The sequence below is a fragment of the Polypterus senegalus genome, chromosome 15, assembly GCF_016835505.1.
Source record: "Polypterus senegalus isolate Bchr_013 chromosome 15, ASM1683550v1, whole genome shotgun sequence".
In the NCBI taxonomy this organism is placed as follows: Eukaryota; Metazoa; Chordata; class Cladistia; order Polypteriformes; family Polypteridae; genus Polypterus; species Polypterus senegalus.
Window position 1 is genome coordinate 115265064 of NC_053168.1, and position 18343 is coordinate 115283406.

An 18343-nucleotide genomic window follows, 5' to 3' on the forward strand; every position below is an offset into this window, starting at 1 on the left:
GAGCTCTGTCCTTCTCCTCACCTGACTCCAGCCCTCGAATGGAGGGAGGCGGCCCCTTTTATACACACCCGGATGTGCTCTAGGTGCCTCCCGGCAATCTTCCACCGGCACTCCCCAGTGTGGAGTAAGTGCCAACTGCGCACCCGGAAGCACTCCGGGTGTCCCTGTTCCTCTTACCCCCAGCACTTCAGGGTGTGGCAGAAGTGCTTAAGTCCAGGGTTCCAAAGGCATTGGGGTGCTCCCCAGCGGTGACTACAGGCCCCTACAGGTTTGAGCTTCCAAGCTCTGCACCCGTGGTCCCCAAAGTCACCAGGGCGGTCGCCCCCTCGTGGTCTGGAGGAAGTGTAAGCTATCCTCCGGTCCTTCTGGGCGACCCGGCTGGGTAGTAGCCCCTGCCACTCGCCACACATTGTCATTTTCTTTTTTACTCCTCTTAAATTCAGTCTTGGAGTTTATCAACGAAGCACGACATATTGTATCATATGTGGCAAATTATAGCAAACATTTCCGAAACTGTTGACTTTCTCTTTTCTAAGAGCAGTGTTAAAATGTTTTGTGGGCCCGAGAAAATCAGCATTCCTGAGACCTTCACCTTTCTTTATTTTCAGATGTTGTATGATGGTCACAGTTTGCTGGTCATGTTTTGGTTAATTTTGTATCGCATTATTGTTTTCCTGCTAATTAAGGAAAATTCAACAATTAAGGGGTCCGAGTCTTCAAGAGCAAGTCAATTAAAATTAATGCAGAAGAAGTTAATTAGCAGCAAATACAGGACACTAATTAAGAAAAAAGGGTTACTTTGAAAACCTGTAGCCACTGGTGCCCCCTAGGACTGGACATGGGATCCCCTGGTTTAAAGTATCTTAGTAATCCTATTAGAAAGGAAAGCAACAGACTACATAAAATACATGCCTACTCTAGCAACGAGGATACAAGATTAAATCTTACTTCTTTCAGGATGGCCAAGATCTCTCCAACTTCACCTTCAAAGGCAGCATCCAAAAATCGTTTATTTCTCTTTTCTTCTTCTAATTTCTTTTTTCTCTCTTCTTCCAGTTTTCGTCGTTCTTGTTCAGCCAGCTGCTGCTCTCTACGCACCATCTCAACAAAGGCCTTTACGAAACACAGACATTGTCAGTAAACAGGTATCAAATTCAAATCAGGTTTTTTTTTTATTTGAACATGATGGGTGAATATCTGGCATGAGATTCTTACTTTAAAACTGGGATTCAAATCTAAAAGTCAAGAAGGAGTCACAGTACCCTTCTCTTGATTAACCCCTCTGCTCCAAGGTTTCAAATTACAAATCATACAATTAAATCATTTAAAGTGCACATTGTAGACTTTAAGGGTATCTGCATATATTTTGGTCTCACCATGTAGAAATGACAACACTTTTTCTACATGGTCCCCCCATTTCAGGGTACCATAATATTGGGGACGAGTGGTGTCACTGGTGTGTGACTCAGGTGTGCTTCATTGCTTCATAAGATACCCAGGCTTGCTTCTACCCTTTGGAGTCCACAGTTGCCAATCGTTAAACATGAGGACAAGAAGTGTGCCAATTAAAGTCACAAAAGCCATTATAAAGCTGAAAAACGAGAATGAAACCATTAGAGACATCGGTAAAACCTTAGGATTACTTATTTCAACTGTCTGGAATATTATTACAAAGAAAGAACACATTGGTGAGCTCAGTAATCACAAAGGTACTCGACCATATAAAAATGTATTATTATCATTATTGTATTATTAGGGGACTGGTAGGTCAAGGAAGACCTCCACTGATGATGACAGAAGAATGCTCACTACGGGAAAGAAAAAGCCCCAACGCCTGTCTGACAGATCATGCGCCGTCTTCAGGACGCAGATGTGGATGTGTCAGAGTCAACTATCAGCAGAAGATTTCATAAACAGAAATATGGAGGCCATGCTGCAACATGAAAACCTTGCGTTAGCCACAAGAACAGGGTGGTCAGATTATAGTTTGTGAAAAAGGACTTCAAAGATCCTGCAGAATTCTGGGAAAAGGTCTTGTGAACAGACGAGACAAACATGAACTTGCATCAGAGTGATGCTAAGGGCAAAGTGTGGAGACAAGAAGGAACTGCCCAAGATTCAAAGCAGACCACCTCATCTGGTAAACATGGTGGGGAGTTGTTCTAGCTTGGGCAAGTATGGCTGCCACAGGTAACGGCACACTTCTCTTCATTGATGAATGAACTGCTGACAGGATCAGCACAATGAATTCTAAGGTGTTCAGAAACATCTCAATTTCCAGTAAATGCCTCACCCTACAGCAAGATGATGATTCCAAACATACTGCTAAGGCAAAACAGGAATTTTTCAAAGCGAGATAAATGGAAAATTCTTGAATGACCAAACCAGATGCCTGATTTAAATCCGATTGAGCCGGCCTTCCATATGCTGAAGAGAAAATGTAAGGGGACAAGCCACCAAAGCAAGAAGGATACTCAGCACCTGGTGATGTCCATGACTTGCAGACTTCAAGCACTTACTACTTACAAGGGATATGTGACAAAGTCTTAAATATGTCTGCTTAAAGACATACCATTTCTGTGTCCCAAACATTATGGTGCACTGAAATGAGGGGACCATGTAGAAAAAGTGTTGTCATTTCTACATGCTGTGACCAAAATGTATACAAATATCCTTAAATGAAAAGTATGTGATGGGCACTTTAATCACAATGTCGGAATTGTTTGATTTGTAATTTTAAACTGTGGAGTAGAGGAAGAAATCAAGGAAAAATTTGTCTATGTCTCAAACATTATAGTGGGCACTGTATGTCTCTTGTATAGAACAGTGCTGATGTGACAAGCAACAGACACATTCTGTTTGAGTTTGTGTCTTCAAAACTAAATCAATACAAAAAAAATATATATATTGTAAGTGTAGAAGTGGATGGACTGGCATCCTGACTGATAATTCCCTACCCGGCCAGGAGGCTGTAATGGAATGAATGAAAGATGGAGCAACCCTACATTGCTATCCCAGGGAGGAGAAACAATTAATAGATAAGACAATCCATCCCCCTCATTAAGAAGTGGCAGTGATCCTGTGACCAAGTCCCAGTTTGGATACCCCCAGAGCTGCATGGGATTTGTAGTACAGAAGGGCAATTCAGTCAGGGTCCTTTGATCTTAGGAAACGTATGTGTGGCCCAAAGGTGCTTCCGTCATGCAATACTATGGCACCAGGCATGCTCGAGTGTCCAACAAAAAATGGGTGTCTCGCCTCACTCAGGGAGTTGGAATCAGGAGGTACGGGACACCAAGGTTTGCCTGCTGGAGTGTGGAGGGAGAGAACTGAATGTGTGTTTTGGCATTGTGCTTATGAAACTGGAGTTTTAAAGATGACCCTGCAAAAGGTCATTTTGTATAATAAAAATACTTTATTTAAACCCTTAAATATGTCTGTGCACTTGTGTCCGAGTCTGGGGTTCAGGGCACCTCCTACTGGTCACAGTATCTTAAAAATTACTAAAAATGATTTAGTTTGATTCTCTTTCACAGACCTTTGCTTTGCAATATTAGTTTATTTCTTGGTTTTGCCTGAATGTTGCTGAACTTTCCATGCCCGGCCTTGTTTTGTGCTCGTCAGCCTCAGTATTCAAAACAGAAAAAGGATTTGCATGTGTGAGAAAGGTCATTTAGATTTGTGTCACCTTCAGAAGCTGAAGGGCTGGTTAATGACTGTTCCCACTTTACTTTTATTCTCTTCATTACTTGTGTCATACTTGTAATCTTACATGCCTTTCAAACACTTTGCTTAATATAAACTGCTTTGTTAAATAAGAACAAATACAAAAAATTGACTAATGATTGCAATTATACTGAATTTATGACATTTTCACTTTCAACTCCTGTTACTTTGTAAAATGGCACAGTAATAACCTAAAACTGATTGATGATTACTAAATTTCTTGATCACTGCACTTGTACTATTACTTACCATAATCAGTGGTCAAAGGAAAATTGCTTTAAATTAAGTTTAATTTATTCCAAATCTCTGTATTACTGGATAAGTTTTACATTATGGCAATAAAGTATATGTTTCAGGGTAATAAAATTACAGGATGTAAAAAGTCTGTTCAATCAGAACTTCAATCCATTGCATATATGACAGACACAGTTAAGATTTGTAATTATAACCTGCACTAAGTCTACATCCACACTGCTAGGTTTTCATTTAAAAACACGGACATTATCCTTGGTTTTTGTGTTTCATCTACAATATCCAAGTGTTTTTAATCCTCAAAAACAGAGACCTTTGAAAATGCTTTCCAGAACCAAATACTTCTAAAAATGCAGACTCAGCATTGCAACTTGGACAGGTGAAAATGAAGATTTTTTAAATAAGCAGACTAATTTGCTCTGATTTGTTTGTGCTTATTATGTATCTCTTCTCTGACTGGATCCTGTTCATCCAGCATCTCATTCCTGATTGGTCACCCTTGAGCAAAAGTAAATCCTATTCCCAAATAGTGGATAGTGAAGAGTTGCTTCGCTGTTTGGTTTTAAGTTGCATTTTGTACAGTTTGAATGCTGCACTACTTGTGGGAATGTCAAATAAATGTAGCAGTTGTTACAGTTTTGTGATAAATCCAGTAGCCGGTGGTGTTACCATCCCTTTAAGGACTTTTCCGCCAATGTGTTCATGCCTAGGTAAGCAAACATCTATGTTAAATGCTTTTCATTCATTTCAGAGAGAATAGCGATACGTTTAGAAACAATGTGATAATGCTATTGTCGATGGAGATTGTTTTTGTTTAAAGTAGTGTGGACATAGCCTGACCCCCTTCCCCCAGAACAGAGAACAAATTAGTAATAAAAAAAAAAAGCCCAGTCTGTTATACAACCAAAACAGGACTTTCACAGAGACAGAGGCAGGAGCTCATTAATCTTCTCATCACATTATGAAAGGTGGTTTAACATTTCTCTAAATGAGCAGAATTATTTGATGCACCTCGCTGCAATGGACTGACATCCTGTCTCGAGATCGTTCCTGCCTTACACCCTATGCTTGCTGGGATATGCTCCAGCTTCCCCTCAACCCTACTCAGGATAAGCAGGTTTAAAAAAGAAAGGGTAGAAGGAATGGATGGATGTATGGATGATAGTTGACACACTCACAATTTAGTGTAGTAAACAATGGTCAGCTTATCAACAAATAGTCAGAATTGTCTGAAATAACTCCAAAGACTACTGTGAAAGGCTCTGCAATGAGTATAAATACTACACTATCTGACAGACTGAAATCTAAAGATTGGGCCAATATTTGTATATATGTCAAACTGAACTTTAATATACTGGGCAGACATGATTTTATTTAATTTTGTATTAGTTTGTCACTACTACTGGATTAGGCCCTCAGTTTCCCACAGGAAAATAAATGGTGTGTGTTTGTTGATAAAAGCTACGGCTTTCACTTCACTGTTCAACGTTTCTATATTTGTGGGCGGCTCAAAGGCCCATCATGCCCTAATACAGTCTACTGTGTATTCTGGTCTTGTACCCTGCATTTGTAGAGCCCAGCTCCAGGCCACTGCTCTCCCAGTTCATTTTACATATAATCTGACCTCTTTCTGGAGACGGTCCATTATCTCCTTGTATTCCTGCTTCTTTTTTCTCCTGTTTGCCAGTTCCTTTCGAGCCAGATGTTGCCGAAATGCACACTGAATTATGAGTGCTGCCTTATCTTCAAGGCTTTCTTCTGAAATAAAAGAACAGAAAGTAAAGTCCACAGAATCACATTACTTGATGAGATATACATATCTGCTGCTGATTGTCTGTTGGCAAGACAAAAAAAAATAGTTTTATTAATTTATGTATCTGTTTTTTTAACTCTGCTTACACACTTCAGGTTGTGGGACACCAGAGCCTATCCTGGCATCACAGAAGGCAAGGGAGGAACCAAACCAGGATGGAGGTGCTATGCCATCACTGGACACAGTCTGTCATACTGGGCAAACGTAGGGCCATAATGAGCCTGGCAAGCATATTTTGTAAAATCAGGAGACCCTCATTAATATAAAGGAGAACCTGCAACCAAGCCGAGATCTGATCCCAGACTGCTGGTGCTGAGAGTTATCAGCACTTTCTACTGCCCTACCATTTTGGCAATTTATAAATTAAGAGAATAGAATTGGGTGCTGCATGGAATATTGTGAACACTATTTATGCTTTATACCATGAATTCCTTACTTAAATTTATGTCTAACTTTTTATAAAGAAAAAGTCTTCACCTAAAAATTCTATGTATGGTTTGGAGCAGGGGAGTCAAACACTGGAGGTCTGCAGTGACTGCAGTGAATGCCATTTGATTTGCATTTTAATTTTAACAGTCAGTAATTTTAACAGTTTTGTTCTTTACCCAGCAGTCAAACAGTAATGAGATGCAAAGTGAACTACAGAGGACCAGGCTAACTTACTCATTGGTCCCATTTACACCCATGTCTTTATACACTTTCTTACTCTCGCTCAATAAAATATCCAAGAAGAAATAATTGAATTTCTGAGAAATATTGTTCTGCTGTAGTCCACAAAGCTTTTGGAAAGTGGAAATAGTGTTGAAAATGACTAATGTGGGAGAATGAGAGCAGAAACAAGCCATAGAATTAACAAAAAACAGGTACATGAGAGACTGGTTTGAGTTTTAAAATGGTGTCGCTCTCCAGGAGACCCCCAAGTTAGCTGGTCGTCTGTTGGCTTACTTTGCATGTCTTTATATTTTAGCTGCCAATTAAGGGGAAAACAGTAAAAAAAAAACAATTATGATTTAGGGAGAAGTTTATTAAATGATTAAGAAAGTGGCTGGAATGAAAACAGGCAGGCACAGTGGTCGAAAGGGATCAGAGACTGAGGGCCCTGGTTTAGAAGGATTCATGCAAACAACTGGGTGGAGTGGTGTCTCTGAGACTAAGGATCTGTGCTGGTATCCAGAAAGTTGCCAGTTCAAATCCCTGTCACTGACAAAAGAGATCCTACTCTTCTGGGCCCTTGAGCAAGGTCCTTAAACTACAATTGCTCCAGGGGTACCTTACAATGGCTGACCCTGACCCCAAGGGGTATGCAAAAACTAACAAATTCCTAATACAAGAAATTGTATAAGACAAAATAAAGAACCAAAAAAAATCTCACTAGGAAAAAATGGTTCACAGGTTGAGTGATCTTATTTAAATAAATGGTAGCAGTAGCTAGGAATATTTCTTCTAGTTGCTAATCTACTTTGAGGAATTTCAACCTGAATTGAACACAGGAGTATCGTCCCATCCAGAATAGCTTCCTGCCTTATGCCTTTTGTTCTCAGAAATAAATGAATGAAAAAATCAGGACTGGTCTCCCCTAGACTTTCTCATATACTCAGATATGGGGATGGATCGTTGAGGAGTAAACCAAAAGACAATGATTATATTTTCATATTATGTACATTAAAGAACCATCAACAACAAATCAAATCAAATTAATAATATATTGAACAATTATTATAAAAGTAAAGTTAAATAAATCGGACTCTGCAGCTGCATGAATAAAAAAGTACCACTTCCAATTAGTGGAAATAGCTCAAAAGTTGATAGAAATCTACGTTTTGTACCTAATACTTGAATGCAAAATTTGGTTGACCTAAGTGAAAGCGCACTCAAGTTATCGTGTTTAAACACACACACACACAGACATAATTCCAAAAATGGTATTTTTGGACTCAGGGAGGTCTAAAACATCGAGATTCATCAAAATCTCAAGGTCGAATGTTTGGATGAATACAATACTTTTCGTAATCGAGAAAGTAAAAAGTAAATGTATTTCATTCAAGACCAATATTATGGACTTTGACATTACAGCGATGCTTGCAATATACATTATTTAAGATATTAAAAACAAGTTTGTTTGTTTACTACATATGAATGTCAGAATAAAAGTGTGGCATAATAGTCAAAGCTTTGGACTTCAAAACATTGTGGTTGTGGGTTCAAATTCTACCAGTGATACTTTGTGACGATTAGCAAGTCACTTCACCGACCTGTGCTCCAATTTGGAAAAAGAAAACATAACTAATTGTATCTCAGATATTGTAAGCCATCTTGGAGGAGGGCATCAGCCAGAAATGTAAAAACAGATCATCTCTCTATTATAAAAGAAAATCTTGAGATGAGACCAGACTATTGCAAAGAGATTTTTTCAAGTTGGTAGAGGGGGTCCCGCCCTTCTCTCAACCATTTCGGGTTAATGGCCACGGTCCTCTCACATCTCATTTGTGTGAATACTTTTGTCAGACACAGTTCTTGCGCGCTCAGCTCTTATAAATTTTTACATTTTCCTCACTTTAGGTTGCCAATAAAAGAAGACTTATTATGTCCAAATCTTATTGAAGAATTTTATCCTGAAGGGTTATCAACAGAAGAAAAGAATACACAGGCAATCCTAGCACTGAGAAACGATGAAGTCAAACAAATTAACATAAATGCGTATCAATAGACTATGGTGAAAAAGTTGGTGGTGATGGTGTGGAAGATGAAAACATCAACTTACAATATCCCGTAGAATATCTACAACTGTTAACACCGTCCAGTCTTCTACTGGCCAAAGTACAGTTGCAAGAAGGATGTATCATAATGTTATTGCTTAATTTATGTATTAGTGTTGGGCTATGCAATTGGACAAGATTAGTTGTATTGAAAATTGGTCAAACAATTCTAACGTAAACTTTTCATTTTGTTTTCAGGTTTGTCCACTAGGGGGAGTACAAGTGCCACTATAAGAACTGTAAGATACAATGAAAGGATCTTCAATGTAACACAATTGACTAAAGATAAAGAAAAAAAGTATAAAAAAATACTAAAACTTTGGAGCAGAATTAACTATTTAATTCAGCATAGTGTGCCAGTTTTGGTCTTAGGGTCCACTTACACATTTTTTGAAATTTGCTCCACATATCTATAACATTTGCAAACTTTGCTCTTTGCTCCTGTGCTTCTGATGAATAAACTATTCAAGTGTCACAAATAGGATTAACATCACATGTTCCCTTCATAATGTAAACACTTCTACCACTGTCTCATCTGCTTGCGTAGCATGAAAAGCTTCAGTTCCTACCATTTTTTGGACACACTTAAAAAAAGCAGTTTGAAAACAGCACTTTGTTGGGTTGTGTGGTTCCACACAGTACCAATGCTTAACAAAGAACCATTTCATTCTGGGAATAGTTCTTAGCATATTAATTTGGTTCTTTGGGCTTTGAAAAGGTTCTGTGGACAAATCAGAAATCTTTAATGTAGAGTATAGTAAGCTACACAGCAGGACCCAAGAAAACCTCAAATTAGCCGGTGTTATTATATGCAGCAAGAGTTGGTTAAAATGAAGAACACATTCATATTTCACAAATCTGTTATTATCTCTTCCTGGTTATATACAGTACAGAGGCTGTTACAGATCTAAAGAAACAAAGGTTCTTCCTGGAAACTTCTTGTGGATGGTTCTTTTAGGAACAAAAAATAGCTTGTAAAGAACCATCTTGGGACCTTTATTTTTAAGAGTTGACTTCTACAGTTAGTCTAGTAGCTCCTCTATGACTTTGCAGCACAATGGACACCATACTGAACTCAGTGTTGCAGACAAGGTGTCTCCATAAGGTATTCCTCAGCTTGGTCTGCTCACACCACACTGAATCCACATCCTCAATGATACAAATGATCTGAAACAACATCTTGGTCCTCACTCCATGTCCTTGGGCCATTGCTCACTGTGGATATCTAATTCAAAGATCTGGGTACTAAAGCAATTATTTTTATGCATTGGTGCATTAGTAGAGGACACAATTTAATAAAATAAAAAAATCAGGCAGCATTTCATACAGTGCATATTTAGGTTGTGAAAGACACTACAAAAAACAAAGACTGATCAGTTGATTGAGACAATTGTGATATTTGTCATTTTCCATAGTTCATTTTGCTAACCATTTAGTGGATCAGAAATAAAGTTTCTTACTATTAACATACTAGAGAATTTTTCAGAGAGGGCATATTTCTGAATATCAATCATAGGACACTGCAGCTTTCTCTAGATGAATGTGATGTACAGTAAGGGTTCATTATTATTTGTATGTACTACTGTAGCATTGCCATATGTGGGGGTTTCCTTCTGTTTCGTATGACCTGTTTAATGTTAGATACAGTATGTGTTATCAACAGTACTGACAGCACAGATCCTGGGTGGTAAATATGGGATCTGTGGATTTAAACACTAGAGTGCAAGGGGCTTTGTAGGCACTGTACATATAAAATCAGAAGAGAAGGATATGCTGGAACTTTTGACTTTTTCAGTTTTCCTCACACTTGATCATAGATGACAGCAAGAAACCCATTTTGAACCTGCTATCACAGCAAAGTTGGATTGGCACCGATACAAGGACAGTATTTTTAGGCATTTTTTCCATTCCTGTCTTTGGTTGCACTTTGTGGAAAAACAGGGGGTCTGAGAAGATTCTTCTGGGCCCTGGTAGTAGGACTGGATCACGTGATTCATGTTTCAGGAAGCAGTTTAAGAAGGGAGACTATTTCCAAACATCTTTTTGGCAAGTAATTGTTGCACAACCGGATCCATAACCACCATTTACAGTCGTCATGCATGTGTGCCAGGGGACCATCTTCTGGGCTCTGTTAAGGTAATGAAGAGGGCACACTTTCGCTCACAGTACCCTCTACTTTGCCTGTTGTTCCGAGAAGACACCCAGAGAGGTCAACTGACCAAACCTCCAATGCCCAGAGGAAGCACTGACCCTTCTGATTTGAATCTATAAAAGCAAAGGTTTCCTGGAAGATGGGATCTCATTTTGATCAGACCTTCATGGAGGATGGAGTGCCTGAGTGATACCACGTGACTCCACATGGAGAAGTTAAACCCTTGGGCCACTGCTGGCCATCCTTTTAGTTGTGCCAGCATACCCACAATTTTTTTTTTATTCTATGTTAAACGGGGTCACACAGTTGGAGCCAGAATACTCTTTCTAAATCCTTTCTGGTCTGTACCGCCAGTCACACAGTAAAGACTTTTGGTCAGGGACATACATTCTATATGTTGATTGTTTTTTGTTGCTGAGTTTGTAGATAGTTGCATATATAGTTGGTGTGTGATATCTTTCATTTCTCTTAACATATTCTAATGTGTATGTTAATATTTGGGTGGTGGGGCCATGTTGTTGTCCTATTTCCATCTATTCCTCATTCTACAAGTGTAGTGGCACAATTGCTTTGCAAAAGTGTTTGCAACCTTGTCACCCCCCCAAAAGTCAGGGTTCGCTACTCTATTATATACAGTATATGGTATTTTCATCATTTTTGGGTTTTCAGACTAGTGTAGTTGAGGACATCTTCTTTAACACTGATAGTCAGTACTGGAAATCACATTGCTTTACAAGAAAAGGTTTGGGAATTTTCTTCATGGGAGTTTTTATTATTCATGTATATATCAGTTATAGTCTCATAGAGCCAAGAGTGTGTTTAAGGTAAGAAACACAGACATTCCTTCCGTCTAATCCACTGTGAATATTTAATCTCTTTGTTTTCTCTTCACTCTGCTGGGCAAGGGAGAAGAAACGCACAGCGCTATGTGAAAATATTTTATATTATCCCAAAGAACGCTTGGCACTATTCATATATGTCTTATGTCACTGTTTGTAAATAAATACAATTTCAATTTCAATTTAAAAAAAAATGTATGCTGTCTTTTCCACCTGATGGCAACTAACTCAGAAATGCAATTTACAACCCTTTTAAAGGCTACCAACTTGCTAAGGGCACTTGTCAGAGAAGATGGGGCATGAAGGTGGAAGTGAATGGGAGAAGGTCTGAAAGATTCCATTTAAAAAGAAATGCAAACCCACACTGCCAAGCTGTTTGCTTTTCAGAAGTGATGGATTAATAACTCAATAATTTCTGTGATTGGTGAAAGTGTTCTGCAAGGGGATTTAGTTGGGGAGTCACGGGGGACTGGTGGGAAGTGTGCACTGCTTTCAATGGTGGAGAAACAACCAAAAGAAACATCAAGACAAGATTCAGGCTCGCCTCCAAGATAAAGGTATGACAGTTTCAAATTGCACCATTTGTCACTGTCTGAATGAAAGTGGGTTTACTGGTTGAAGACCCAGGAAGATAGTGACATGTGATTCATTGTTCCAGAAAACATGTTTCCACTGCTCCAGAGTCCAATGGTGTTGTACTTTACACCACTATTGCTGGTACTTGACATTGTGCATATTGCTATTCGGCTTTTGTGCAGCTGCTCAGCCATCAAAACCTTTTTCTTTGAAGCTCCTGACACATAGTTCTTATGCTGATGTTGCTTGCAGAGGAAGTTTCTAACTCGGCCACGAGCAGTGCAACAGAGAATAGCTGATTTGTACACGCTATGCACATCAGCACATGGTGGCCCTGCTCTGTGATTTTGCGTGGCCTACCACTTCGTGACTGAGGTGTTGTTGCTCCTTGACACTTCCAATTTACAATAACAGCACTTACAGTTGACCAGAGCAGAAATGTTAGATGAACTTGTGGCACAGGTGGCATCCTATTAGTGTGCCAAGTTTAAAGTGACTGTGTACTTCAGTGCAGCCTATTCTACTGCCAATGCTTTTCAATGAAGATTGCATGGTTATGTGCTGATTTTATACACCTGTTAACAATGGGGGCAGCTGAAGAATCTTAATTCAGTATTATGAGGGGGCGTCCACATACTTTTGGCCATATAGTATGTGTGAATACATTCTGAAATCTGTCTATAAAGTACAGTGTTTGTTTGTTTGTTCTTAATCCACAGCTTTGATTTACAAACCATAGACTTGCAATTCAGCCCCAGGTAATTCTCACCACAAGTCAGGTTTTGACATATAAATTTCATCTACCAAGGAGGCAACAGGGATGGCTCAGGGTTACAGTGAGTTTTCCCTTTTTGCGTTTCCTGCTTTATATTTTTGCACCTGGGCAATGTGGGATGACTCACCTAGTAAATAAAGAAACATCCAGTGAGGACCATCTGAACACATTCAGCATACTCCAAAACAGAAAAGCATACTTCTGTAAAGAGATGGTGACAGGAAAAACGACATCTTTTCCCAGCAATTTCAAAAATTTCCAAGAAGCATCAAATATTATTTGTAGAATCATTTTAATTATATAAGGCATGTTAGCATTGTAACAAGTGTGCCCAGTTACTATCAGATGATATCATACCAAGTAAAACAATTAGACAAGCCTGAATAACCTCAATAATTACAAAAATGATCCAGCATAACTGCTTTTGTTTTGAATGAATGAGTGACTGCAGCTCCACCTATGTACAATCATCTCACATTAGATAACACGGCCCACCCATGCCTGCTGGATCTAATGACCCAAAAAGTGCCACCTCAGTGAAGAAGAATGCGTTTGCAGGAGAACAAGAAAGGAAACTGATTGATTCATGTCACGTTCGAATTATAAAAGAGAGTTCCTTTTTTCTATTGAATATCTATTAGCAACAAAACAGCAAACATATTACTGTATAGCCTCAATTCACACAGTCAAGAGTACACTGTTTTTACATATTATTTTACATTACACTTTATTTGCTTATCTTTTGGGATATTCTATTATTAATCAGCTCCAAATTTTGGGTATAAACCTCACAAATCTGTTAATTTTTTCATTCTTTTTTAAATTTTTTTATTTTACTTTAAGCACAAAGTACAGGAAGACCAAATGTGCACTCTTCACTCCAGTTTACAAGTCCAGGCACACATATAGGAATTAGTTTCTGCATGCCACATTCAAGCCCTTGGAAATGCATGCCAGCTTGATTGTTTTGTTATAATCTGTCTTATTCAGGGTGGTGAGGCTGCAATGAAATAATTCATGATATTTGACAGATGTGTTTGCGGAAAGCAACATGATGTACAAGTTTTTTACTTGTGCATTGTGTACAACTAAAGCACTGTGGGTGAAGTGACCTACTCAGGGACATACAATAAACTGGAGCTGGAAGTGTGGTTTAAAGTGCAATCATACTAAACATTATGCCTGCTCTAAAACCCAATTCTCATCATAAATCAAAGGAATGTCCCTTTTTGGGATACACTGCCTCCATTACTAGCTCACTGGGAGCCCAGGGCCTCACCTGGCAACATCAGGTGCAAGATAGGAACCAGCCCTAAAAAAGAAATGCCAGTCCACCACGGGGCACATTCACATACACTCATTACTTACTCATCCTTGGGTAATTTAAAGTAAATATCTTTAAATATGTTGGAATATAATCTTAAATATAAATGTTTACGCGTGGAACTGTGTGTGTGTGTGTTTGTCCGGCCCAGAAGTGAGAGGCTACAGCAATGAAGCTCAAAGAGCTGACAAGGCGGAACCAAGGTAATAAGTCAGAGACAAATTTGCTTACCTGTTGATAGACAACAGGGGTGAGTTTGTCCGCCAAACAAAACCGTCGATTCTGCATTTCAATTTTTTTTCTGATGATTTCAATAATTTCTAGGAGCCTGGGCTTTTTACACCATGGGCTTTATACATTTAGTGTAATCTATACATATATTATGCTACCATGGCTGTTTGTCTGTCTGTCCAGGATTTTAAATCACCAGTAACTCGCAAACTGTTTCAACTATTGACCTGAAACTTGGTACACATATACTACGTGACATCTACTATCTGTTTTCGGGGTGATGATTGACCTCCAAGTTATTCCTCTTTTTATTCTTATTTTATTTTATTGTAGAATCAGCTCTTAGCAGCAGCCAGCAGGGTGGCTGTACAATGCATGCGTATGGGCGCCGCTCTCATTCCGTACCTCTTTATATCTTAAATCATTCTTGTGGCAGATTGATGACTTAAGTGCCAGCTTAAGCGGAAAAGGGAAAGAAAACGTACAAGTAATTGCAACACAAACACTGACTTAATCAGTTTTAATGCGAAAAGATGCTGGCGAAAGGAAGAAGAAGCGGGCCGCTAGGGTGGAGAAAAGAAGAGCTGCTCAGGAAGCAGCAAGCGCATCAACTTCTGAGCAAATGAACGGTAAACATACAAAGAAAGAGGATGAAAACTATGAATGCTCAAGTCAAGTGTATTCACTGCACGTTATCATGTAGTGCGCCATTACTGGTATAATATAATCTTATATAGAAATGTATACACGTGGAAATGTGTGTGTCTATCCGGCCCGGAAGTGAGAGGTGGAGTCGGGGTAAGGGCTCCGCCCCATGAGGAAACAGAAAACTCGCTTAGCTGCTAATAACACAAGTGAAACCAGCATGTCAGCAAAATGAAACCCCGGAACAAAGACAAAATTCGTTTAGCCGCCAACATCGGTAAAACGTTATCCCTTTAACTTTTCCTCCCACCGCTAATGCACAAGCAAGGCAAGCACGTTGGCAAAACGAATCCTTCTAGGAGAGAGATGCCCAGAGTAGATCCTTTCAATAACCTGACATCTCTACATTTCAATTTTTTTTCTGACAATTTCAATAATTTCTAGGACCCCAGTCTTTTTACAGCACAGGCTTGCACAGCTAATATAATATAATATAATTGTGGCAGGTGGCTGGGTGTGGTCACCAATCAGCCACCTACTTAAGGAGCCGCCGCCCTGCAATCAAGGCTGGAGTCGGGTGAGGAGGAGGACAAGGTCGAGGCAGAGGAGGCGAAGAGAGGCCTGAGTATTTGTGTGAAGAGGACTGTGTTTGTGGATTTTGGGGAGCTGGGGGTTTGGTGGCGGTACACTTGACTTTTGTATAGCATTGTGTAAATAAACGTGGGTGATGATTAAAATGGTGTCCGTCTGTGTGTGTCCGGGCCGCTATACTTCACAGTGGCGTAACCGGCAGGATTCCGGTCCGTCTGTTTGGGTCGGAACCTGCAGTAAAATTGGGTAAGGACCCGACACAGTAGCACGAGGCACGTCCACAGCACAGCATCGCAGAAGGCGTGATCCCGAAGCGCGCACTTGCGGCAAGGAATCCCTTTGCCCTGAAGCCTCAAGGGACGCTGCGCTGATGGGGAAGAAACGGTCCAGGAGGGCGCAAAAGTCAGCCGTCCGCTGCCGCCGCCACGGTGGCCAGCACCGCGGGTTGCAGCTGGAGGTAGGTAGCGGATTACAGGAATGTTACTCTGTCTTTTCGTCTACCTGCCTCCTAGACGCCGAGGGGCGAGATACCCGTTGGTGGCCGGAGGATGGGCTTCCATGGTGGGTCGGTGGAGTGAGCCCCGGGGAGAGCGAGGTCGACCTGAGTACCTTCTTCGGCCTCGGGGACCCTGTGAAGGACAGAAGCCCGGACGATCTCCCCAGCACAGTGGCTCCAGCGGAGGAGCAGAAAAGCCTTCCCTTGGTTGGTAAGGGGGTGGGAGACGCGCGCCGATTCCCCGTTGAGACAAGCGCCGAGACGGGGACGGCGAATCTCCACTCCGAACCCGAGAGACACCCAGATGAGCCACTGGGCGGAACGCCGGACCAGAGAAACTGACCTGTGTCAGGCTGCACGGGGTGTGGAGGCTATCGTCCTACCCCTGCAGTCCCTTTTTCAGGTGTTCCAGGCCCTGCAAGAGGCGAAGGAAGGGCTGGAGAATAAGTTCGGCGCGCCGATTGGAGACATCCTGCAGTGGGTGAAGCGGCGCGGGGCTGATTCTTTCAGTCCGACCAACGCAGCAGCACAGGTAAGCGAGGCCTGTTCTGTGGAAGGAGGGGGGCGGAGGGCGGAGGGCGGAGGGCGCCGTGATTAACACAGCTTGCCAGGCAACTCCGCCTCCTACAAGAGACGCGGCCACGGAGACTGATACGGAGGAGGTGAGGGAGGGGAGGCAGCTGAATGACAGCAGTTGTCAGACAAACCTCCCACAGCCACCGATGTCCGTCTCGCGAGTGGCCAAAGGGGTGCGGACGGCACGGGGTCCCCGTTTTTCCCATAAGGGGTCTCAGACCGTCAGCGCACCCCAGAGGAAGAGGAGAACTCGTGAAAAGGCGGGGACTCCTAACAGTGCGCAGCGCGAGCCTGTTTCCTCAAAGGCAGTGAAGGGCTGCGCTGCGAAGGGGCGGAGACACAGAGAGCGCTCTGCTGAGCTGCCGTCAAGGCAGGGATTCCCTGCCTGCTTCCACACCCGCAGGGTTTGGAGTAAGGGGGAGCGGCGTTGCTACGAATGCGGCCGCTGTGGACATGGTTGGAGGGCCTGTTCCTGGAGGACGTCCAAAGGGCACGGACGTCGGGACGGCCCCTCCCGGTTTTCCAATTTTGTCTCCACAGGTCAGGTCCGCAAGCCGGATGACGCCGTCTCCCCATCTGGGAGAAAACCAGCCCTCGCGGGACGTGTCGATAATCCCGACGGGTCTCATCGAAGAGGGGGGCACTGTGACAGGCGCCTGGCATCCATGCCCAGTCGGGACGCCCCTGCACACTGTATTCAGGGGGAGCAGCCCTGGACAGTGCAATACCTCCCCCTGGACGATAGATGGCCGCCCCCCTGGCATGGTGAAGTGCCTCAGTTTCCCACAGGGCTCCCTGGGAATTGGAGTTGGGGGCAGCCCTGTTTGGTCCCGCACGTACCGCCAGGGGGTGCTGTGTTTGGGACTCCCGAGCCCATATGGACAGCACCTTCATCACACCTGGAAGTGCCGCCAGATCTTGGTGATCAAACACCTGGAGCACTTCCAGGTGACCTATAAAAGGAGCCAGTGACCACCACTCATCGGCCAGAGTCGGGTGCCTCCAGTGTCCAATCTGTGTCGGGTCGGGCACTATATAGCGCCTTTTACATCTGGCGTAGTCGGCAGGATGCTCCACCTGGGACAAGGTGGGGACCTGCAGTGATAAATATTTCTGTGAAGGGCCCGGCACAACAGGGGAGCCCACCCACGTGCCGCAGGGGCGGCATGCACCCAACCCCACAGCAATGAAGTGCTGTATGGACCATTGGGGGTCCATTGAAGGACTTTGTTTTTGGGGGGCGGCTCGCCGACGCAGAGCCCAGGAAAGGGGCTGCCGAGACGGAGAGGCTGTGGCTGCGGAAGCCGCAGCAGCAACAAAGCTGCCTGGAAAGACGCTCTCGAGTGAGAGGAGAGCGAGAAGGCCAGCCAAAAGTCCCTCCTCGATACAGGCACGGGATTGGACAGCGTGTCCTGTTCTCTTGCCAGCGGTTGGTCGAAGGCGAGAGCAGGGAATGTCCGTCCCATGCACCCAGGAAACCCGAGTGGGCCGCAGGGAAAGGCCCATAGAGAGCAGTCCGTCAGTGGAACCCCGCACAAGGTAAGCCCACCGCCGGCTGCTTCTCTCTCCTTGGCGGCTGTGTTGCAGGAGC

The 18343-nt window shown here is 42.4% G+C and overlaps 1 protein-coding gene across 1 annotated transcript in view; it reads right to left on the bottom strand.

Annotated features, from left to right (window-relative positions):
• Nucleotides 1–18343, bottom strand: part of LOC120515521 (IQ motif and ankyrin repeat domain-containing protein 1-like) — an 80425-nt gene that overhangs the window by 40709 nt on the left and 21373 nt on the right. Inside the window, exons 4-5 of the mRNA XM_039736581.1 lie at nt 5603–5736; nt 949–1113 (exon numbers count right to left, since the gene is read on the bottom strand). Of these exons, the coding sequence (XP_039592515.1) occupies nt 949–1113; nt 5603–5736 (299 nt within the window). The remainder of the gene's footprint in view (nt 1–948; nt 1114–5602; nt 5737–18343) is intronic.